This window comes from Phocoena phocoena, chromosome 7 (genome assembly GCF_963924675.1).
Source record: "Phocoena phocoena chromosome 7, mPhoPho1.1, whole genome shotgun sequence".
In the NCBI taxonomy this organism is placed as follows: domain Eukaryota; kingdom Metazoa; phylum Chordata; class Mammalia; order Artiodactyla; family Phocoenidae; genus Phocoena; species Phocoena phocoena.
Window position 1 is genome coordinate 105618828 of NC_089225.1, and position 25065 is coordinate 105643892.

The window sequence follows — 25065 nt, forward strand, 5'->3', positions numbered from 1 at the left end:
GATGCCCAGGTCTTGTAAGACAGCCGAAAATCTCTCTCGCAGAAACAACCTTGGTCCTCTGAGCACCAGATCTAATTCATTTGGGTCAAGAACTGCAATTAGCTAGAGATAATAAAGCTCTTCCCTTAGTGGGATGAGTCTTGTAACCCAGAAAGAGATGGAGCCAGATAAGGAGATGATGCTACAATGACAGAGATCTGAGCCCTGGGATTGTCACTTGGCATCTGGGTTAGGCTGATCTGAGCGTGTTTGTGTGCAAAGAAGTTGTCACGATGGAGAAAGTGTGGTGCGTGAGAGCCATTATCAGACTTAGGGTTCCAATTAAAACGTTTAGTTGAGAAGTTTATTTTTTTTGATGAATTTTAAGTTGAAAGACAGGGCTAAGGCAACACACATTGAGATGTTTGACAGGGCTTGAGAATCACTATAATTTCTTAGTTTAATTCTTATAAGGGAACAAACACAAAGGATCGTTTCAGATCGCCCTCCCTGTGTGCAACAGCCACTCTAGGGTATCCAAATGGACTTACACTACTGCACTGTACACTTAAAAGTGGTTACAATGGTAAGTTTTATGTCACGTTGATTTTACCACAATTTAAAAATAGTTAAAATTGTAAATTTTATGCATTGTATATTTTACCACAATTAAAAAATATATTAAAACTTCTGGAAGAACTCTAATAATAGAAACAAAACAAAACAAAACCTCAGCCCTAATGGCCCACCATCACTTTGCATCGGCTGTTCCCTCTGACCCTGTGCCCTTCCGTGGCCACCTCGTCCCATTAGTCAGGTCTCCACTCAGAAGTCACCTGCTCAGACCTTGTGCCTCTTTCCCTCCCTTATTCTTCATCTTATATCACTTACCTCTACTCAACAACACACACATCTACTGGTTACCTCCCCACCTAGAAGGTGATGCCATGGGATCAAGGCTTCAGTCCCTGGAGCCTCCTGTGGTCCCCCCAGGGTTCCTGCATGCTCCGTTACAACATATTTATCATTACCTGAAATGATATTCTTTCTTGGTTCCCTTTGGAGACCATAAACTCCCTGAGAATCAGGACTTTGTCTTGTTAATCGCTGAATCCTCAGCACTTAAACATTTCCTGGCACAAGTGAACTAACTTGCTTAAAGCTTTTCCCCTAACATCAATTATATCTTTCAAGTTAGATTTAGCTTCTCTCTAAGCAATAATACCCAGAACAGCATGGGCGAAATGTGCCAGTTACTCTTCTTCCTAATGCCCGTTAAAGTAAATGCATAGCTATTAAAATAAAAAAAAATTATCTCAAAAATGTGCTATCGAAAATCACCTTGCACTCTGGAGTGGCCTGAATTCCAATCTGGGAAAACATAATGGAGCAGTTGCCCTGCTGAAGGGCCCCTCCTTCCCCTGCTTCCTCAGCCAGACTGCCATGGGTGGAACTAGGCTGACCCTCTTCTGAATTTCAGCCTTGCTTCTCCAACTAGCATTCAGCACCTTTGACAGTTCCCTGCAATAGGCATCAACAGATCTGAAACAGAACTCCTTTCTCCTGCCAAAGCCCCTATCCAAGTTTAATCCCTTAGGTCAGTGGTTCTGCAACAGGTGACTCTCTCCCCAGGGAACATCTGACAATGTCTGGAGACATTGTTTATTGTCACACCTCTTGGGATGCTTTTAGCATCTAGTGCATAGAAGTCAGGGATGCTGCTAAACATCCTACGATACACAAGACAGTTCCCTACAGCAAAGAGTTATCCCGCCCCAAATATCCCTAATGTCAGAGTTGAGAAACCCCAGTCTAGGTCAATGAGACCTTGGTCCTTCAGACTAAAACCCTTGCTTTTATCCCAATGCCTCTTATCTGCCCTTAAACAGATGCTGATCCTTTATAAAACAGGGAAACAACACCTTCAGAACATTTTGAAAAATCAGAATCCTTAGAAACGTTTATAACTCCTAGCAAGTTAAAGACCATTTTAAAATAAATTATTTGACTCTAAAAACTTTAAGGTACTGAAGAATTTATAATTTTGATATTCGATTCATAAGTAAAATAATTGCTTCAAAAACAGATGCTATGGGACTTGCTGATCTCTTAGGGAATCACAGAGGTTTTATTGTCTCTTTGGAGAACATTCTCGTATAACAAAAAAGATGTAAGTAAAATTGTGCCTCGGGATACATATGTCTTTCAAAGACATATGGGACAATTGAGAAAGCTCTAGACTGAGGCTTAGTGCTTTTAAAGCAGTCTGACCATGAGAAATGGTGCCAGATGAAATAAAGTACATGTGCTAGTGAGTGAAGCCTGCCAGATGGAGAAGATGACTTGACACCTTTAAGGAAATGCATTGAACCAAATCATTCATTCAGTGGGTACCTTACCGGATTATCTTTGGTCTAATGTAGCCTGGGAGTATTTAATTTTACACTATTTTGTATTTAAGTATAAAATATGATTAAAATTTATCGGTGTATATAAAGAGAAAAAACAGCTATGTTTTCCTGTGAATATCAGAATGGTTCGGAGAAAACCACATCCTAGTGGTATCTCTCGATTGATAGCAATGTAACAAAAAGCTATATCCCTCAGCACCCCCAAATCACTATGGACTGGCTGTACTCTTCAAATGAAGGTAAACCTTGCAGAGTTCAATGGCAAATTACATGAAGTGTAAACACAGTTGGCTAAATGAGTCAAGGCAAGCGATCAGTTGTTTTTCTAAACATTCTCTGAAACAACTGTTTTTGTGTATGATCTTTATGATTTCTCTCCTGAAACAAAAAGTCACTTTAACTCTGTGAGGTAGAATCTAATTGTTTCTTTGCAGAGCTGTCCTGAAAGCTTCCAAGATGGGAATTGTGGTGAGAGCTATTTTTCACATTCCTGGGCTTTTAATAGCCTGTGCAGTGAGGAGAAACGCTGGATTTGTACTGAAAGCCTGATGCCACCGACAGAGCCCACCAGCCTCGGCTCTCAGCCTGGGGGGATCAGAGCAGACGGCGGGGGCCTCAGCTGCTGCTGTAGAGATGAGGGGCCTAATATTAGCACAATGAAGCAAGCAGTAACCGGCCAGAATCTGTGCTCCATCAAGACATTCAGTCTCAGAGGAATCCAATTCCAGAGTAAGGAAGGCAGAAATTATTAACAGACAAAAAAAAAAAAACTAGTAAGATCTGCTGGCAGGGGCAAAACAAACACATCTGAGCAAATGCAAACATCATTTTAAAACCAAAGGCAAAAAAAGGAAGACATAGGAGGCCCATCTGCAGAAGGCAATCAATAAAATATAATTAAAATGGGAATATGCGATAGAAAAGCATGAAAGAAAGCTGACATTCAGCAGCATTAGAAAAATTAACCTCGAGGTTAGGAGAAAAAAAAAAAGTAACCACATCTAATAAGCACAGAGGCAAGAGGCACAGTGGAAAGGACAGCGGTTTGGAGAGTCAGAGGTCTGGGATGGTGAAGCAATGATCAGCTGAGTGACAGCATCAATGCATTGATTTTGACCTTCATTCCCCTCTTGGGTGAAATGGGGATAAAGATCACACCTGGCTCCCAAGAGCACTGTAATGAATGAGATCAACCCCAAATAGCAGGAGCCATTTCTTTCCAGTGCACCCTTGGATCCATAATAGCTTGCACCATGCCTGGCACATTGTAGGTGGCTCGATATTTTTGAATGAATGAATAACTTAGGATTTTAACACTGCCGAGCATTATGCCAATATTGTTTGATCTCTCAGTTTTTAACAGGCAGTTGAGAGCAGCGGTTCTCCAAGTGTGGTCCCCAGAGCATCACCTGGGAACTTACCATAAATGCAAATTCACCAGCATCATCCCAGACCTACAGAATCAGAGACTCTGGGGGTGGGCCCAGCAATTTGAGTTTTAAGAAGCCCTCCAGGTGATTCTGACACAAGGTCCGTGCTACAGTTTGAGAACCACTGATCTGGAAAAGCAGCAGCAAACATTTTCTTTTAACATTAATGTTATTCATTTAAGAGTTACACATCTCATGCAGATAACAAAGGAAAAAGATCAGAGCGTGAAAGTCAAATACTATATCACATCAAAAAGCCTTTATTGGCTGCATGTTGACACATGTTTTTTCTTTTCATGAGTGGGAGAGCCCCTAGGCTCAATTACTGTACCTGTCACTGCATAGCTTCCAGATCTACTTTCCTATTCTTTAAGAGCATGTGTTGGTGATTTCTGTCCCCAGCCCCAAGCACAGAGCCAGGAACACTGTGGGTACTCGTTACAAAGTAATTAATGACTGCATAAGCACCATGCATTGCTATTTTTAAATAGTCTCTTTCATTCCATTTCCCTAGAACCCAAATAAGAAGTATTAATTGAGATATTAATATAGGCCAGACTATATATGACACCTGTGTCTCCTAATCTAGTGATTACAATGGGGGAGAGATTTCAAGAAAGATCCTTTCATTAAGTATGTTCTGAGAAATTGAAATCAGAAGGGAGAAGACATTAAATTAATCAAAAACTTATACCATGGGGCAGACAAGGTAAGGAATTGCCTTAAAGATATTTATCAGTTGAATTCTAAGCTTGTGTAATAACCCAGACCATAGAGGAGGTGTTCATTCATTTTTTCAGAAAGAAATTTTGTGTGGTGAACATTCACAAACGGAGAATCTAAAAGATGTTTAGAAACAGTTCCTGCCTGCAGGGAGCTTACTCCAGATGAGGAGAGAAGACACATTCACAGGAAACAATTAGACACGGTGGGAGCACAAGTCAGGAAGTAGTACCGAGTCAGGCACATTCGGTGTCACGCGAGGCTGGATTGCCTGGAGTGGGCGGGGGGAGGGCTGGGGCCGGGGAAAGCCGTGACAGCCTCAGATCCACGTGCTGAGGAGCTGGGGTCACCAGCATGGTGCCTTTGAAGGTTTCTGAACAGAGCGCAGCCATGCCGAAGCAGGGTTGTAGCATGGTCCCTTCTTGTTTGCTTTAACTTAGCGGGAGAGCTTAAGACTTTCCTCTCTTCTCCTTGGAAACAGGGGCCTCTGGTCTGGACAGAATGAGGGTCAAAGGGGCAGGCAAAACGGGGCGTAGGAGGATGGGTACAGCCTCCGGGAGGGACAGAGAACTGAAGCTCAGATCCTCCTCATCGGCTTCCTCTTACTTGTGTTTAGAAGCTACAAACCGGTGCCCTTTATGCATCACCTATTCTGAGCCAGGCGTATGCACGTGTGGATGCAGATGAGTGCTTGTGTGTGTGTATACATACATGTTTGCATGTGTGTGTATATGTTTGCATATGCACGTGTACGTGTGTGCATGTTCTCTTCAACCCCTACAAGGGCGATACCATTATTCCATTTTACAGACAAGAAAACTTGGGCTCAGAGAAACTTAATCGGTGAGTGACTCTGCCTGGAGTTAAACCCAGGACCGCAGACCCCAAACCCCACACTCGTTCTTCCTCACATGTCTTTTCTCGCCTCTTCGTGAGGCTTGTTGGGAAAGACCGTGAGAGCCAGGCCAGCCTTGAGGCAGGGAACGTGGCAGGGAGCCACTCAGGCCCAGCTCTCCTGGGTCTTAGGAGAGAAGGAAAGGATGTCCTAAGGGTCCCACGTGATCCAAGTTGGCTTCCCAGAGAGGGAGCCCACAGACGGGACCGAGGCCACATCTCCGGCCACAGGAAGTAGTGGAAGTGCTCCGTGCAGGGCATCTGGCTCTTGGCTTCACAAAAACAACGACAATAAGAGCCACTGACATTCACTGAGCACTCACTGCACACCAGGGACCCTTCTAAGCCCACCGCATGCATCACTTAACCACTGCATTGTGGGGCTTTACAGAGAGAAAGCTGAGACCCAGTGACGTTAGTTTCCCCAGAGTCTCACAGAGGATGAGCAGTGAGAGGAGGCTTTGCCCTTGGCTTGGCTGGGCTCCAGTCCTGGGCTTCTGGAATACTGCACTGCAGTCGTAAGCAAGGCAGCGTGGATGGTGATGAGGGTGACCGGCTCACCACAATCATTCAGGCAGCAGATGACAAGGCTTGAATCAGGGCACTGGCGATGGAAGAGGAAGCAGCGTGCAGGGGCAGATGGGGAATCATCGTAAACAGAGCAAACCTGGAGACAGTCCAGAAATAAACAAGATGGGGGAGTCAACAGGCAGGACTGAGCCTCCAGCCTGAGAGATGAGGGCAGTGACGGCACAGCTGATAGAAACAGGAGCCAGTCGCAGAGAGCCAGGCTTGAAAGCATGTGTGGGAGGCAGAGGGAGGGGAGTCTGGGGTTGAGTGTCAGGAGGGGCTGAGGGAGCCCAGTGGAAGTGCTGGGGCTGAAAGGAAGGGTCTGGAAGCCGTTCACTTAGAGGTGACAGCTCAGAATGAGTGACTGCTGGCCCAGGCAGGGAAAGGCAGCTGAAGGGGGTAAGGACTGACCTCTAGAGATGGAACCGGGCACAGAAGGTGGGAGGAGGGCTGGAGAGGTCCAAGGAGAACGGATGCAGGGCAGTGCTCTGTAAGCCAGGCGAGAAGGGCTGCTAGAGAGACACGAGGACTAAGAAAAAGCCCTGGAAATCAGTGAGATGCACACCACCAATGACACTGGAGAAGCAGATTCATGATATGAAGAGAAAGAGAGTTTAAATAAATGGGTAGAAAATTACTGATTGGACAGAGAGCCGTGATGAAGAGGAGGAGGAAGCTGAGCAGACAGAGCGGCCGCAAAGGCCTTACAAAATCATTACTTGTTTGAGGGACCGGTTTTTTTTTTTTTTTTAGATTTTTTTTTTGATGTGGACCTTTTTTTTTTTTTTTTGCGGTACGCGGGCCTTTCACTGTTGTGGCCTCTCCCGTTGCGGAGCACAGGCTCCGGACGTGCAGGCTCAGCGGCCATGGCTCACGGGCCCAGCCGCTCCGCGGCATGTGGGATCTTCCCGGACCGGGGCATGAACCCGTGTCCCCTGCATTGGCAGGCGGACTCTCAACCACTGCACCACCAGGGAAGCCCGATGTGGACCATTTTTTTTTTTTTTTTTTTTTTTTTTGGCGGTATGTGGGCCTCTCACCGTTGTGGCCTCTCCCGTTGCAGAGCACAGGCTCCGGACGCGCAGGCTCAGCGGCCATGGCTCACGGGCCCAGCCGCTCCGCGGCATGTGGGATCTTCCCGGACCGGGGCATGAACCCGTGTCCCCTGCATTGGCAGGCGGACTCTCAACCACTGCACCACCAGGGAAGCCCGATGTGGACCATTTTAAAGTCTTTATTGAATTGGTTACCATATTGTTTCTGTTCTATGTCTAGGTTTTTTGGCCACGAGATATGTGGGATCCCAGCTCCCCAACCAGGCATAGAACACAAACCCCCTGCATGGGAAGGCAAAGTCCCAACCACTGGGCTGCCAGGGAAGCCCATGAGGGACTGGTTTTAACTGAGACCTCCAACCCTTGCAGACGGGAGGCTGGGAAGGAAATGGGGGACAGAGAGGGGGGGATGGCAGCGAGAGGAAGACTGAAAAGTTTGGAAGCATAAGCTCGTCCTTTGGAGAAGGACGAGCATAAGAGGATGGGTTCCCAGCAGCGTCATTCACAGCAGCCGAAAGGCGGGAACAACCCACGTTCTGTCAGTGGATAAAGGATAAACAAAATGTGGTGTCTCCACGCAATGGAATATCATTCGGGCATAAAAAGGAGTGAAATACTGACACGTGCTCGACGTGGATGAACTTGAAAACATGAGGCTGCGGGAAAGAAGCCAGTCACAAAAGGCCACATATCATATTTTTCAACTTATATGAAATACCCAGCATAGGCAAATCTATAGAGACAGAGAGCAGACCAGTGGTTCCCTAGGCTGCAGTGTGTGTGTGTGTGGCAGGTTCAGAGTGCCAGCTCAAGGGGAAAGGGCTGCTGTGAGGGTGATGAACATGTTCTAAAACTGACTGTGGTGACAGTTAACACAACTCTGTGAATATATTTTAAAGACCGTTGACTTGTCCGTTTCGATGGTATGTGGATTATATCTCAATAAAACTGCTATTTTAAAAAAAGCTTTGGCATCATCCACAACTACCCACTGCCACTCACACCTCACATTCAGTCCACCAGAAGTGTCATCAGCAATCCCTTCAAATACACCCTGAATCCCAAACTCACCACTTCCAGTACCATGGTGCTCAAGCCGGCACTCTCTCTTTTCCGGAGGGTAAATGGCCTCCTGACTGGTTTCCCAATTTTCCTTCCCTATGTGTATTCTCCTTCGAGAGGAAAATCAGAGGGCCCGCTCCAGTTCACACCCTCCAATGGCTTCCTGTCACTCTCGGGATAAAATCCCTGTCCTGCCCGCATGGTCTGGTCCCAGCCAAGCGTCATCACTGGTTCTCTTAGGCTCTGTGCCCTTCACACACTCCTGGCATATTCCTGCCTCAGGACCTCTGCATGTGCTATTCCGTCTGCCATTCACTGTTCACAAGCTCATTTTATTCATTTTGGTCAGGTCTCAACACAAGCATTTCCCCTTCAAACAGGCCTCACCTAATCCCCCTGTCTACAGTCATGCTCCCAGCTCTTTATCTCTTTCCTGTATTTTATTTCTCTTCCCAGCATCTATCACCATGATGCGTTCCCTTGGCCACACACACACACACACACACCCCCCAAAGAACACACACGTGCATACTGTTGACTCATCTCCTCACTAACACACCACCTCTATGAACACAGGGTCTTTGCTATTCCACAGTGGGGTTCTTAGCATTTAGAAAATACCCAGCACATAGTGGACACTTGACAAATGACTGTTGAATGAATCAGTGATCCTCACAACAAGCCCGTATTTTAAAGATAAGGAAACCCATTTAGAGGTGCAGAGGGCACTTCAAGGTCGCACAGTTTGTAAGTAGAAGAGACTGGATCCAAGGCTGGCCACACTACAGTTCTGTTTTGCCCCCTGGACTCAACTGGCACTCTCTCTGCATCACGGTCCATGCAGTCATAGCCCGCCAGAGATGCCCATACCTCCTGCTCTACTCATAACTAGTGGAAAATTCACAGATCATGAGAATGTTGCAGTAAACACACTTTGATCCAAAGATGGACACAGCGTGAAGAAGCCTGACTTTCCCCGTGAGCTTATAGATCTTGGTCACATCCTCCACCCTCATGCAGTCATCATTACCGCCCCCGCCACTTCACGTACAGAGGCAGTTCCAAGGTTCCTTCCATTCTGAAACTGAACTAACCCACTTCTTCAAACCTGCACTCATCTGCCATTGGATTCCCCTTCTAGCTGAGTGAGACTGGGTGTAGGGACTCTGCAAATTCTACTCGGGATTCACCTCCAGGAGGAGCTGACCCATTTCTAACTCACGCTCAAAGGCACCTTGATGCCGATTTGAGCCACACCCAGTGTTTAAAAGAGTAAAGCTGGGATGGGAACACATGCTGCACTCCCCTTACCTCGGAAATGATGAGTTTTAAAAACAGGCTGAAATCAACAATTAGTTGGAACAATGAAGTGCTCTGAAGCTGAGAAGTGCTTCGTATGATACATAATATTTTGGCAGTGGTGGTTCTGAACACGCATCACAGCTATTCTTTTCAGAAAAAGTAATAGCTCCTTGGAGGAAAAATTACACTCTTGAAATTAGAAGGCTTTTATAAAATAAATCCTGATTAAAGAAGTTAAATTCCACGTCTACTGTGAGCAAAGCACAAGGCGTGGCACTGACAGGGGATGGAGAAATAAAGAGTCATGTAACACAGCAGTGCTGCCCCAGGCCAGCCCCAATCTGATGTGGGAGGGGAAAAAAATACGTGTGCTACAGGGAGAAGCCTGGGGAGAGAAGGCGGAGAGGGGAGTTAAGGGAATCCAGTCCTCGATATACATCTGGATGCCTCGGACAGAATTTCATCTTATTCTATTCATTCATTTATTCGACAAATCTTTATTGAGCACCTACTAGGTGCCATGGCTAAGTACTGGAGACATGTGTCAACAGAATTGGAGCTTGTTTTCTCATTTAATACTCATAACCAGCCGTGATGAGGGCTGTTGCCAAGTCCCTGCAAAGTCAAAGAAGCAGGCCCAGAGAGGTTGTGTAACTTGCCTAAGGAGCCCAGCTAGAAAACGGTAAGGATGGAAGCAGGATTGAGACTGCATCACGGTCCATGCAGTCATAGCCCGCCAGAGATGCCCATACCTCCCGCTCTACTCATAACTAGTGCATCAAGACAAGTCACCTCCTGCTTCCAAGAGGCTGTGGTCAAGTGGGACGGGTAGTGGTCTAGATGGGACCAGGTCTTCTGACTCTGGCACTTGGGGCTCATGTAACCTCAGGTAGCAAGCAGAGTCTCCAGGAAGTTCATTCTGAACCGGACAGTATGATAGTGGGGTGATGGGAAACAGCCCACAGTTAAGTTCTAACTGTGTGAGATTTATCCTTGTGATCAGGGCATTCTGACTCCAGAGCCTGTGCTATTAAATTGTGTGTTATAATTTTTAAAAAAAAAATATAAAAGAGACCTTTCTAATTCTGTTCTGCACACTAACTGTGCCACTAACGTTATCTTTAGAGCAGTCTGTATTTGCCACTCACTGATTCTCACATCCTGCCCATCCGTATCTGGTCACCTGGTCACTGCCAACCAGTGTCGCTTGGGAAGCTTCTAGGCCACGTGAAAACTGAGCGGCTATGACTATCTCCATATATGGTGTTGCCCTTCAGTGTGTCTGGTAACTCCGAGCCACCTTCCCTTGCTTCTGTCCCCGTATGAAGTCTTTTAGGGGAGGCCTCAAAGCTTTTGAGGCACCCTTATCACATCAGTGTAAACAGGAGGCCACCGATGGTTTGGACAAACCTGTTGCCAAAGTCAATAACCTCCTCTTAGATTCTCCCGCAGTATTTGGTGCTATTGACAACCCCCTTCTTTTTGAAAGTATTGCCAAAAATTTCAAGAAAACTATCAATCACCCTTGATAAAAATTTCCTCCCAAAACAGAAATTGGATTGACCATAATCTATAATTCATCTTATATTGTGCAACACATGTATATGACACATCAGTGTTTTACTATTTAAAAAAAAAGTCACCTCCTGCTTCCAAGAAATTGTAGTAAAAATCAAAACGGAAACTACAGCAGAGAGTTTATTACTTAATTCACTCAATATCCAACACACCATATTCATACATTTCCGGATTACCGATGACTCAAAAATCCTCTTTGTAGTGGCATTTGACGTAGAAATTAAAGCAAAACATCAACATATTAGCAAATCTGGAGCAGAAGCTTCCTTGCTGAAAGTAATATTTTTCCTTTCCAAGAAACGCTCTCTTCTCGAGAGAAATGAGTGTTGCATGAAGACAACGTCTCTGTGAAGACTTGTGGAAGTTTTGTTCTCTGGTGACAAGAACCTGGCTTGAATTCATCCATTCATCAAACAAGATCATGTCTCACGATCAGACTTGCAAACATGAAAGCACAGCGATCAATTTTCAACAGGAAGCATACTTGCCACTGCCAGAGAGTTCTTATGCACATATCTGGAGATTCGGAGGTCAATTAATTGATGTTAATTAACCTGGAAACAGTTTTTCTCACAAAGGAAATGTAGTTTTCCTATGGAAACATAAGCTTTTCAAGGACATTCAGAACTCAACTAAATAGAAAACGCCTCTTTTCAAGCATCCAGTCCCCGCTTTGGGGCAAAATGGCCTAGTATTTCTCCTCTTAAGGAGAGTCCTGTTTGATATGAGAAAGTCGAAAGCATGACGTGGTTTTGAATCACATGTTTGTACCAGGAGAGTCCTCAGCTCGCAGTGCGGCTACACACACAGGAAAAGAGAGCAGTAAAATGACCAAGAACGTGGGCTTGGGAGCCCAGCAGAGAACCTGGGTTCAAACCTCAGTCCCAACAGTTATGGGCACGTGCACCTGGCACGGCGGAGACCGTGAGAATGTTCGCCACACCGACTCCTCTTCCCAGGCAAAACCTCTAGGGACCAAGGGACCAAATTCTGGCAAACGGCATGTGGCGGAAGTGACATAACGACACGTCCAGGCACTCGTCTCAGAGCATCACACAAGACCCTCCAGATCCCTGAGTTACCACCTGGAGGCCAAGTGCCTTCATCCAACTATGACACAGCAGAAACTTAACCTCTGCTTGGAAGCCACTGAGATTTGGGGATTGGTGTGTGACTACAGTCGAGCGTCCCTCTAATATTCTTGGCCAAGTTACAAAATCCCCTGTGCCTCAGATTTCTCATCTACAAAAATGGTATAATTAAGAGCGTTTAACTAGGAGATTGTTCTAAAGAGCAGCCTTGGAAAGCACTTAGCACAGCCCTGGCACGTGGTTACACTGAATAAACACTAGCTATTAGCGTGTGCACGTGTCTGTGTGTTTGTGTGCATGTGTGTGTGTACTACAGTAAAAAGCAGGTGGAGAGGGACTTCCCTGACAGTCCAGTGGTTTAGGACCCTGGGCTTCCACTGCAGGGGGTGCGGGTTCGATCCCTGGCCTGGGAACTAAGATCCCACATGCTGTGGAGTGCGGCCAAAGAAAACAAAAGTTAAGAAGAAAAACAAAGCAGATGGAGAGACAGAGCTAGATGCTCTATAAAAGGGGAGAAAAGGGCTGTTCCCACAGGACGTGGGAACTGATAAAGTAGAAACCGGCCTAAGAGAACTGCAGGAACAAGTCAGGAGGCAGCTGAGCAAAGAGACAGTTAGGTACCAGATTTCCTAGATCTCTTCTACCTCTGCTTGGGATGTCCTAGAGCATGAGGAAAAATGGAGGCTATGGGGGAAGGAATCCCACAGCCCCAGTTCCAGGAAAGGCCAGTGAAGTTGCTACTGGAAGTCAGAGAGACCCTGATAGAAACAGGATGGCTGAGAGACCCCAGCCGATGTGAGGTCACCTTTGGATAAAGTAGAAGGTGAGAGAGATGAAGACAGAGCTACAGATTCAAGGAGAGCAGAAAAGATTTTAAATAGCTGCTGTGGTTCTCTAGCTGCTTTGCATTTCTGTTAAACAAGAAAGAATTTCTTTTATGCGCTAGGGTTTCCTCACAGATGCAAAACTGTATATAAACTCTACGCCATTCGAGAGCCAGAAAACAGCGTGATGTAAACGTCAGCGGAGATTATGTACAGTCGTTTAAACTGTGACCAGTATACAAAGGTATGTATCTCTAAAATGAAACCATATGTTATTTCATGAAAACTGGATAGATTTAAACCTGTAATATTCAGGAAATTGAAGAACAACTGTTAGAAAGTCGTTTATTAAAACCACAGCAACTTACAAATGCGGTGTTATAGTTTTGTTGTTTTAATAGAAGAAATAAAAGATGATCACTTTGTAAATCAAGACCTGTCTGCCGTATCTCAGCTTCCAGCACCCTTCTAATGAATTTACTGGAAATCACCAAACTGTCCCTGAGTCTAATTATCAAAATCCAATTCTTAAGAGTGCAACTCTCTGTTCCCGAAGCTAACCGAAAGCCAAAGTACTATTTCTATTGTTATTGTTGTTATTAGAAGAACCAAGGAGAATGCTGTATGTCTATATGTGCCACCTGGAAACACCCAGAAAAAGCCATGAGGTGCTATCCACGTGGAGGATATTAAATCATCTTAGATGATAGAGGTGAAGTTCTTCTCCCCACTAATAAGCAAAAAATAATTTACATTGCTTCTGGAAATTTCAAATCAATGGTTAAACAATGACAGTGCAGAAATGCCTGAAATGAGAGCAAGCACAGTTAAAAATGTATGACGTATCCAGTCATTCCAAATTCTATCAGCAGTTTTCTAGAGAAGGGGGCACAGTGTAAAGGTTTCATATACGATGTACTTATAGAAATGGAGTATCTCTGAAGAAGAAAAATAAAGTTAGAGTAAAAGATAAAATATCCCAATTTCAAACCATAGATACAAAAATCAAATTCATATTAATTAAATAATTTGCTGAAAATCAAAAATTTTAAATGCCTGGTAGAAAATATACTTGAATATCTTTTAGATCTTTAGGAAGGAAAATATTTTCTTAAAGAGGACACAAAATGGGGCTTCCCTGGTGGCGCAGTGGTTGAGAGTCCGCCTGCCGATGCAGGGGACGCGGGTTCGTGCCCCGGTCCGGGAGGATCCCACATGCCGCGGAGCGGCTGGGCCCGTGAGCCACGGTCGCTGAGCCTGCGCGTCCGGAGCCTGTGTTCCGCAACGGGAGAGGCCACAACAGTGAGAGGCCCGCGTACCGCAAAATAACAAAACAAACAAACAAAAAAACCCATGTAAATACTAAGATCATATAAAGAGGAAAACAAAGGACGGATCAACTCAAGATTCAGGGTGACTGTTGGCTCTGGATGGGGAAGGGAGACCGAGGGATGGGCTGACGAGGAGACTATATGGTTAGCCATCAGGTTGAACTTCCGGTTTTGGAGGTGGCTCCACCAGCGATTACTGCATATTAAAACAGCTAAGTAAATATAGAAAAGCACGCTATGGACAAGATGAGAGAGTACCACGAACCAAGCATTATGGCCATTCCAATTCTATGCACCTGAGTTCCTTTAAAAATAGAGAAATCTCCTCTGAGAACAGACCTGAATAAAATATCAAACAAATCACTTCAGTCCAAACAGTGACAAGCTCCACCTACCAGCCCTGATTGAGACTATTTATAGAAGGATCTTTATTCGTCCTAGCATCACTTGTAAGAGAGAAATAAAACTGAAACTCTCTTAAAGACCCATCAATAGAGGAGTGGTTTAAAACATCGGGCCAGGTTCATATTCGTTCATTAATCCATCTCATCAGCACATTGTCTGAGCGTCCCGGGTTCATCAGACACGGTGTGACACAATGGTGAACGGAACTGATTCAGGTCCTGCTCTCACAGGGTTGACTCTGGGGGGGGAAGACAGGCAGGAATCAAAGAATCACACGTGTACACATCCACTGCAAACAGATGAGGGCTGTGAAGGAAAGGAACGCCCAGCTATGAAAGAGGAAAAGGGAAGGAGACCTAGACTGAAGCATTCAGCTGAGACTTGCCAAGGAAAGGGGGGCATTTAACAAGGTCCAAAATAGAAACCAGGCAAAAGGGAGGCAGCAGAGAGAGCTGTCCGGGCACAGAGACGGGGAGGTGGTCCTGCAGCTGCTCATGCAGGCACGGAGATGAAAGGCCAAGGTAGCTGGTCCCGGAGCAAGGTGAGCAGTGGGGTGAGATGGGGCTGGAAAGGTGAGTGAGCGACAGATCACGGAGGAGAAACAGGATGAGGATTCTGGTCTTTATCTCAAGAGCGATGGGAAGAAGGGGATTAAATGGGAAAGCAACTACATCAGATCGGCACTGGAAAATAATCACCGAGGAGAATGGACAGTCTGGGGGCACTGACATAACGAAAGCCAGGGCCTACTTTGGCGTGATCACTCTGGCTCCAGGGCACAGCACGGTCAAGAGGAGACAGAGAAAGAGTGAGAGGTTATCTCAGTTACACAGACAAGGGGCAAAGGCAGCTAGCCTGGGAGCAGTGGCAGTGGGGCTGCAGAGAAGGGGGGGGATTTGCAAAGTCTTTTGGTGGTAAGATGGAGAACACTTGGAGGCAGAAAGGACAGAGGGTGGGGGTCACTTAGGGTGACCTGTAGATGTCTGGCTTGTAGAAATAGATGGAACACCAGAAGCTGAGCTGTGTGGAGCTGGGGATGTGATGAACTCAGTTTGGGAATGACTGGGCTTAAGGTGGCCTGGAACATCTGAATGGAGATGGCAAGTAGGCAGTAGTCTCACCTGGAGATACAAATTTAGGAGGCGTGCTATGAAATTGTTAAAATGAATAAGGTAGCCCCATATGTACTGACACGGAAAGATATGTATGATCTACTGGTAAATATACACTGAAAAAAGTAAGTTGTAGAACCATGTGTATACTATAATCACTTTTTTTAAATATATAGAAAAATACTTAATCATCTGATCTGCAAGGGAAATACACACACACACACACACACACACACACACACACACATACACACACTGATCTGGAAAAAATAAACTATTAACCTACCCTTATTATAGAGTTTGGGCTGGGATAGATGAGTGAAGGGCTTTCACTTTTTTGTTTATGAATTTCTGCATGGATGGGCCTTGCTTCTTACAATGAGCACTTAATCACCCCGACTCCCACTTCACTCCATCCCCAGCTCCTACATCACCCTGAATCCCTGCCCAGTGGCAGATGTTGGCAACAGGCTGAGATGGAAAAAGAAAGATGATGTCAGCCTTCCATGATATTGATAATAAAAAAGGAGTAATTTGGTGTTTGCTTTTAAGCTGCATCAAAACAGCTGTACCAAAATGTTCACCAATAAAACGCCATTCCTGCTCCTTGAGGGTTTATAACCGAGTTGGCTGAGCAGTAAGTCAATAAGATGACTGCCAGAGCACAGAAGTCTGTTGTCCTCTGCCCTCTCCTAAGAGGCACCCTTTGTGCTCCGAGGATCCGAAAGTCTCATGTAAGATCAATGAATCCCACATACTAACCAAGGAATATTAAAGACTCGCCCCATTGTGCAGGAAGAACTTGGAATAATGAACACACATGAACACAAGGAAATGAACACAAATGAGAGGATTGGGTGGCATTACCTAACACCCTGCGTAGTTTAGCCTAAATTCTTCTTAATAATCACTCAGCACAGTGCCAGCCCACACTCAGTACATATTTGCAGAACTGTCTTTGAAACATCCAGGCCTCTATTTGACCAGGAATATCATTAGTCCAGAACAAAAATGGTGGAATGCTAAGACAGAAGCATCCTAACGTCCGAGAGCTAGCCAAAGAACATGGTGTTTATCCCCACAGGAACTTCCTTCCTCCATTCCCATCAGCATGGGCTGATGGAACCAAATGAGACCTTAAAGTCACCTGTCCAACGATGTATGCTTAACCATCCTTAATCAATAAGTGTCTATTCTACAGAGAGACACATAGCAACTATTAACTGTGGAAACCTTACCAGCAAGGCAAACACAGGTAAAGTTGCCCCCATCTTGCTTTTCATTCGCGTCAACACAGCTTGCATTGTTCTGGCAGGGTTTCCTCTGGCAGGCGTCAAATTCTTCACAGAAAGTACCCGTGTACTGATCATCACAGTTACACGAAAAAGTTGCCTAAAACACAAACATATGGTGTATGTTACTTGAGTCCCCTAAAATGTGTGCGCTGACCGTGAAACTCAAAGTTCAAACGTACCGCTTATTTTTATAATTATACCAACACTAAGTTTTTAATCGTATCACTTATATCATGATCTGATTCAAATCACAGCTTTAAGAAACAGTCTATTTCTTTACAGTTTAATTTCAAACATGTTTTTTATTGATATGTATCGCAATGGTTTTCAACCTTCCTAAACCATAAATGGAAAGAATAATTATTTTAAGCAAAAAATCAAGTTTTGTTGACCTGACATGGAAATGAGAATTATGCCAGAGCAGATATATTGAGCTACAGTCATTAAATTAGATGTCACTCCAAATGAAACCCTTCAGCATAGATAGTGCCTGCGACAAAAGCATCGTGAAATGTGGCACGGGGCCCACCCTTCCAGATCACTGAGAGAATTTACCAAACCACTCTGTAAATGAGGCTCAGTGAGCAGCCACGCAGATGACCTGAGTGTCAGGGAAAATAAAAAGGACCGTTTTGTTTGGTTTGTTATACTAGTAAAAGACCATAACTCAGACCCAGAGAACTGCATTTGACTGGAAGCTTCATTTCTGAGGCCGTTGTAAAATCCAAATAAAACTGAGCCTTCCTGCTCTCTTCCTGATGCTGGCCTGAGGGTGGTGATGCATCTAAAAAAAACACAGATCTGGCTCCAAAGCCTTGCGTAGATGTGACTGCAGATTCTCAAGAAGAATGGAGAGGACGAAGCAAAGGAGAATGGCATAAATAAAACTTACTGCATAAAAAAACTAAAAACAAAACAGACCAAAGCACCCTTCCCAGCTCTCCCCAAGCCCCACACATCAGGCAGGTGTTTCAAAGCCCCGCCCACAGCCTCTCCCAGCCCCGCCTACCTCCCTCCCTCTGAGGCGGTGGGGGACCCAGCCCCCTGCCCTTGATCTTACAGGGACTCTCTGGGCTCCTCCAGGTATTGTTAACTCAGGATCCCACCCTGTACCCACCCGCCCCCACCAAGCACTACATCACATCTTTTCTCTTAAAAAACAAAGGGGTTGTCTTCTTTTTAATTTCTTTTGTCTCTTAATCAAGTTTTATACTTCTTGTCCATTTCTTGATTAATTTACTCCTGAATATTTAGATTTCTTTGTAGCTATTGCTAATGAGATCCTTTCCTCACCTCTTTCTTGTAATACCCACGATACTTGCTAGCGATTATTACTGACATGTAAAGTGATAACGTTATGTTACCTGTCATCACCCTGGGCTCTCATTACAGGTCAGAGGTTTTAGTTGATTCTCTTTTGAGTTTTTTGGATAAAACAAGCCCCCCCCCCCCCGCAAAAAACAAAGGGAACATCAATTGCAAATCATGATAATGTCACCTTCTCTTCTCTAGTCCTCATGGTTACATTGGTGGCACATCCAGAATAATTTTGATTTCAAAGGGAGGTTTGTAGAATTGATCACTAAAGTAGAATGCTTGGAACAATGATCAAATTTTATCAAATGCCATTTTAGCTTCTACTTTTAAAAATTATCTTTTTTATCTCTAACCTATCAGTGTGTGAATTGAATGTTTAAATTCCCTACTATTGACTCCTTACATTCCTGGCAGGAAAACCCACAGAGGTCATTAGGTAAAATTGTTTTGTGGCTGCATTCTATTTGTAGTTATATTTCTATGGCTTCCATCTAACTTGCCCTAACCCACAGACTCCTTTTCTGAGAAAAGCTGTCCCTTGCATGGTGAGATCATAGTTCACACCATAAGAGGATGCCCCTTGTCACAAGCAACTAAACCAGGAGTGGATGGAACTCTGACCTCAGCAACCAACCAAGAAGCCAGACAGTCAAACATGATATTTAGCTCAACCAAAAGAGCCAGATTTTATGTAGGTGTCTTTCTTTTGTTAGTTGAAGTTGTAGTTGTTGTTAAGGGAATAGGACACATCCTTATAAACTGCATAATCAAGTCCTCTTTAGTTTAAGGACACACTCATCAATTATATCTTAGAAACTAGACCAACTGGAATAAAAACAATGGCCTTTTCTACTTAAGTTAGAGGTAAATTTTCTGCCTTCTGTTTCTATCATCTCATACCTCCTTGTGGCAAACGGAAGTTCCCTCTGCGTTCTAGCAATAGTTGACTTCTTATCTGTTTTTTTCTTGATGCTGTGAGTTTTTTCCCCTTTTGTGTGTTTGTATAGACTTTGTAGTTGAAAGCTGGGAAAAGCTCATTAAGGACTATTAGAAAGGTAGCCTTGTAATTAGGAAACTCCTTTTCTGTCTTCTACCTAAATAGATGCTTCTCCAAAGAAGATATACAGATGGCCAAAAGGCAAATGAAAAGATGTTCAACATCGCTAATTATTAGAGAAATGCAAATCAAAGTTACAGTGAGGTATTATATTGCTCTGGTCATAATGGCCATCATTAAAAAGTCTACAAATAACAAATGCTGGAGAGGATGTGGAGAAAAGGAAACCCTCCTACACTGTTGGTGGGAATGTACATTGGTGCAGCCACTGTGGAAAACAGTATAGAGGTTCCTCAAAAAACTAAAAATAGAGTTGCCATAGGATCCAGCAATCCCATTCCTGGGCATATATCTGTAGAAAACTCTAATTTTAAAAGATAACGCACCCCAATGTTCAGGGCAGCACTATTTACAATAGCCAAGACATGGAAGCAACTTAAATGTCCATCAACAGATGAATAAAGGAGATGTGGTACATATATACAATGGAAAATTACTCAGCCATAAAAAAGAACAAAATAATGTCATTGCAGCAACATGGATGGACCTAGAGATTGTCATCCTGAGTGAAGTAAGTCAGAAGAAGAAAGACAACTACCATATGATATCACTTATATGTGAAATCTAAAATATGATACAAGCAAACTTATTTACCAAACAGAAACAGACTCACAGACATAGAAAACAAACTTATGGTCACCGAAGGGAAAAGGGGGTGGGGAAGGGATAAATTAGGAGTTTGAGATTAGCAGATACAAACTACTATATATAAACAAGGGCCTACTGTATAGCACAGGGAAGTATATTCAATGTCTTATAATAAACCATAATGGAAAAGAATATGAAAAAAAAATTCATATACACATATGTATAACTGAATCACTGCTGTACACCAGAACACAACATTGTAACTCAACTATACTTCAATGAATAAATAAAAATTAAAAAATAGATCTCTCTTCTAAGGAAAATCTTGTCCTTGCTCAAATGGACAAGAGTGCACAACATTGATATTTGCAAGAGGCTGTCTGGGGCCCCTTGTGCCTCTGCAGAGTTGTGATCGCCTTTGGATGTAAAAGCTGTGCATACCCAGCAGGCACAATTCCAAACCGGGCCTCAGCATCATAATAAATTACTCCACGTGACTACTTTTGGCAGCTGTCCACTAAAAATTACTTGGTTTGTAGCCAGTCATTCCATTTTTCAGATAAATTTCTCTGGTCATTTGGGGGATACATTTTGCATAATTCATCTGGCAAGTTCCATGGAAAATACGTTACTTGTGAAAATAAATTATTAAACGCCCCAAATCAAATGTCTTTCAGTTAGCATTGATTGAATTTATATATATATACTTTAAATGGAAGTGTAGTTGAATGAATTGAAAGATAAAACGAAAGCCGCGCATTTTGTTTGAAGAAGGAAGCTTGAAAGAAACCTTAAGAAAACGTTGAAACAATTGCTTTTGACCAAGCAAAGAACTGAATTGATTCTAAAACTTTGACTGATGAATGAGGAAGAAGATTAACAAATGTTTACGTACTCTTGACCATAAAATTTTAGTTAAATCTTTGCGTATTATGTGTCACGCTGTCCATAGAGTTAGATTTCTTCCAAAGTCTACTTTCTAAGAATGAAGAGCTTTCCTATGATATTAAAAGGATTTTTAAATAGCTTCAAGACTTTGACTTGTAAGGGGCCATAAATATTTACTAGGAAACTATGTTTTTAGCGTATTTATTGTAAAAACAAAAAAAAACTGTGTTTGATCACTGATGTATAAACTATTCTACCAACCTTGAGTTTAACCCACTGACTATGATAGCAGTAACCTATGCCCAACTGAGTTAACTGGCATAAGAGACAAAATGGACTTAGTTAAAATTAGTAGCATAGCTAAGTTACAGAGAGGGACTTCCTTGCAAAATTTTTATATATTTATAGGTAAAAATATTTTTTCAAGTAAAATGAAAAATGACCCTCAGAGATTAATTTTAAAAACCAATGCAGAATCTGTTTTTCTCAATAGCTTGAAGTCAAATGTTCCATTCGTACAGTAATGAAACTTTCTCACACAGCGGTAGGAAGCTTACTTTGAAAAGTTCTAGCTTAAAAAAATTGCAGTCATACCTGCGTTCACTTATTCACCCATATATATTGAGCACTTAGGAAGAGCCAGGCACTGTTCTGGGGACACAAAAGTGAACAAGACTCTCTCGTGGAGATTATATTCTAGTGGGAGTGACTGACAAACAAAATGATTAATAATAAATTCGGTGATAAATGCTGTGGGGAAAATTAAGTAGGGAAGGGGAAGAGAAGGGTCCTATAAGAAACATCCCTTTAAAATCTACTACTGCGTTTACCATGAGGACGTTGGCAAGAGCGTATATGCCATACATCATTTTCTACCTCATTTATAAATTTCTTCCCAAGAAAATTCACTCATTTAAAAGTGTTACTAGTCATAAGAACTGATGTTTTGTCCTCATGAATGATGGAGATTATGTGACTGCTCATTTTCTTTTCCTTTTTGATTTGGCTGCCATATACTCAGAGTCTACTAGAAGTTCAGTTTTAACAACACTCTAGGGCTCTGTGACCTATATGACTGTTTCCGCTTTCCAACTAGGATATCACTTTTTAATTTATATTTTCTCTGACTCTAACTTATTTTCTTGTATTTTTATATTTCAATACTTTACAAAATAAAGAGCCAAATTTCTGAACAAATAAATCTAAATTCCCCCACATGGCACACAGGTCATTGGCAACCTGGTCCCAGCTGACTTTTTCTGTCTCATCCTCTGCAATTTTCACCTCTCAGTAAAGCCTACTTGTCATGAACAAATCATCCCAGAGACAGAAGGGTTTTTTGTTGTTGTTTTTTGGCTGTGCTGGGTCTTCGTTGCTGTGCGCGGGCTTTACTCTAGTTGCGGCGAGTGAGGGCTACTCTTCGTTGCAGTGTGCGAGCTTCTCACTGCGGTGGATTCTCTCGTTGCAGAGCCCAGGCTCTACGCATGCAGGCTTCAGTAGTTGTGGCACACGGGCTCAGTAGTTGTGGCTTGCAGGCTCTAGAGCACAGGCTCAGTAGTTGTGGCACATGGGCTTAGTTGCTCCACAGCATGTGGGATCTTCCCGGACCAGGGATTGAACCCGTGTCCCCTGCATTGGCAGGAGAACTCTTAACCACTGAGCCACCAGGGAAGACCAGAGAGAGAAGCTTTTTGAGGAGCTTTATTTTTCTCTTTCAGAGTCAGAATTTAGCAATTCTTGTTTACTTTCTCCCTTAAACAAAGTATACAGAAAATATACATCTCTTTTTGGTGTCCCAGTGACATCAGTGAACATAAAAAACTCAGCCAACTAGACACTGAAGCTCATTGTTTATGGAGCTTGCTCACATTGAATTATCTCTTTAATCTTCCCCACATCTGTCAGGTGGGTATTCCCAGATCCATTTTAGGAGTTGAGAACAGACTCAACAGAGAGGTCAGATAAATTGTTTAAGGTGTCCCAGTTGGCAAGTGTAAGGTCAAGGCTTAAAACAATATCATCCAATTCCAAGTCCTTTTCCACTCACAGCTGCATATCATCCTATCATCACCGTGATGATCTATGGGTACCATAGACCCATGTGGGGACGTCCTTCACCCTTACTCTAAAATGACCCCCAATGATAGTAGTATTTTATTTCCAGCTCCAGATATCTGTAGCTTTTCCACCTCCTCCCTTGCTGTCTGGCTGTCTTCCCTACCAGCATCTTGACTGTTCTTTGGGTTCACTGATCCTAATTTCCTTCAGCCTTAAGAAAAATACCAACTCTATTCAAATAATGTGTCAAAATAGAGTAAAAACCTTCTTCCTGGGGGTTGAACGCATCTCTTGTACATAAAGTGCCTAATCACTCATGGACAGACTTGGAAACTTTGGGCGATTCTTCACCAGAATTGGAGGTCCTTGATGTCTGCATACATAATAGACATTTGAGTGTTCACTGAATAAAGCTGACTTTACAGTCTGCTCCTTAAAGGTAGACCTGCATGAGAGTTCTGTGCAGGGTAAGGGTCCTCTTCTCCTACTTCCCTGTCTATCTCTGATGATCTTGTGATTTATTAGAATCAGAGCCACTTACACATTCTTCATCCACATCTTCATGCTAAAGGGGATGCTGGAACAAGGATTAGGAGGACAATTCCAAACCAAAACCTCTGAAAATGGAAAGGAGCTGATTTAAGCCACGCCCACCTAACAGACCCTCAAAGCCAACTTCAACTTCCGTCCTGGATCAGCCTGATTCCAAACAACATCTGGGCGATTCACAGTTAAATGTCTGAACATCTGCAAGGTCAAAACTCTAGCTAATGAGTCGATAATTGCTGAAACCAGGCGATGCAGACATGAGAGTTTGCCAAATGACTCTCTCTACTTTTATGCATGCAGAAATTTCCCATAATAAAAAATTCGCTGTTTTTATTTTAAGAGTCTGGCTAAATCCCAGGAAAGGAAAGATAAAACTTTGAAACATTAGAATCACATTTCAGCATCCGGTGTCCAGCTCCTCCCTGCGGGATGTGCTATTGCGTTTAGTGCAGGGACGCTGTGGAGAACATTGTGTGAACATCACCGCGTCCCCGTACGTGAAGTCCCACTCCAGAAATTCATTTCACATCCGAGTGCCAGGAAAAGCTCCGCTTGCCCTAAGGGACTGACGTGTCTTCTGCTGTGGACAATATGAATCACATAACTGAGCATATTCCCCTCTGAACAGTCCAGTTTTCTTGAAGAGAAGGCTCAACCATTCCTAGGCCAAAGGAAGGCGTGCCCACCTCTCAGCTTGCCCAGCATGCCAGGGTCATGAGCAGGGCACAGCCAGCCCAGGCCACAGCTGGGAGAGAATTCTTGCTTACAGAGCCTACGGGGAAACATTCGGAAGACCTCTCTAAACTAGGAGTCCACACACGGCAGGGTCAAGAAGTAGAGTCTGTTTCCTACCGTTGCAAAGCTCTGGAATCTTTTTGCTCCCAGTTAACGGAGCGGCAATTGTCCGTGAAGATGATTCCCCCCAGTAAGGGCTTTCTGTAGCCCCCTGACAGAGTGCTTATACTGCTCTAAGAGGACTTCAGGGAAGGAAGGCAATGAATCCTGTCTAACTCACGAAACAATGAAGCATTAGATTCTAACCTGAGCTGTCCCATCATGCCAACTGCATTGACCTTGAATCTGTGGAGATGGAGGCCACAGAAGCCTCATCCTCGTCGTTCTAAACCAAGAGCTTATTATTCCAGCTCTAGCGACCACAGCAGGTGGTCATTCAGGTCTGAAATTACATAGTTGACAAACACTAAAACCTTGATAAAAAGCAGTGACCATAGCGCACATTTTAATTTCATTAAACACAGGTGGCCTGTAACTAAAGGGTCAGAAGATCAGTCTAGCAAGTTCTCTTAGACACGCAGAATTCAGCCTTTTACTAAATCCAGATTTAGTATTTCAAGAGACAGAAAGGATTATTTTAACATAAAACTTAAGAGACTATCTGGGAATTCTATTTATGATGTAAAAGTCCTTATAAATGCCTTTTCCTGAGCCCAGGCCACACAAGAACACCTGGAGCCCAGCCACAGAG

General features: G+C 43.7%; 1 protein-coding gene across 1 annotated transcript in view; it reads right to left on the minus strand.

Annotated features, from left to right (window-relative positions):
• The window catches only part of DNER (delta/notch like EGF repeat containing), a 321771-nt gene that overhangs the window by 104236 nt on the left and 192470 nt on the right, over positions 1-25065 (minus strand). The window contains exon 6 of the mRNA XM_065880805.1: positions 17006-17159. Coding sequence (XP_065736877.1) covers positions 17006-17159 — 154 coding nt within the window. The remainder of the gene's footprint in view (positions 1-17005; positions 17160-25065) is intronic.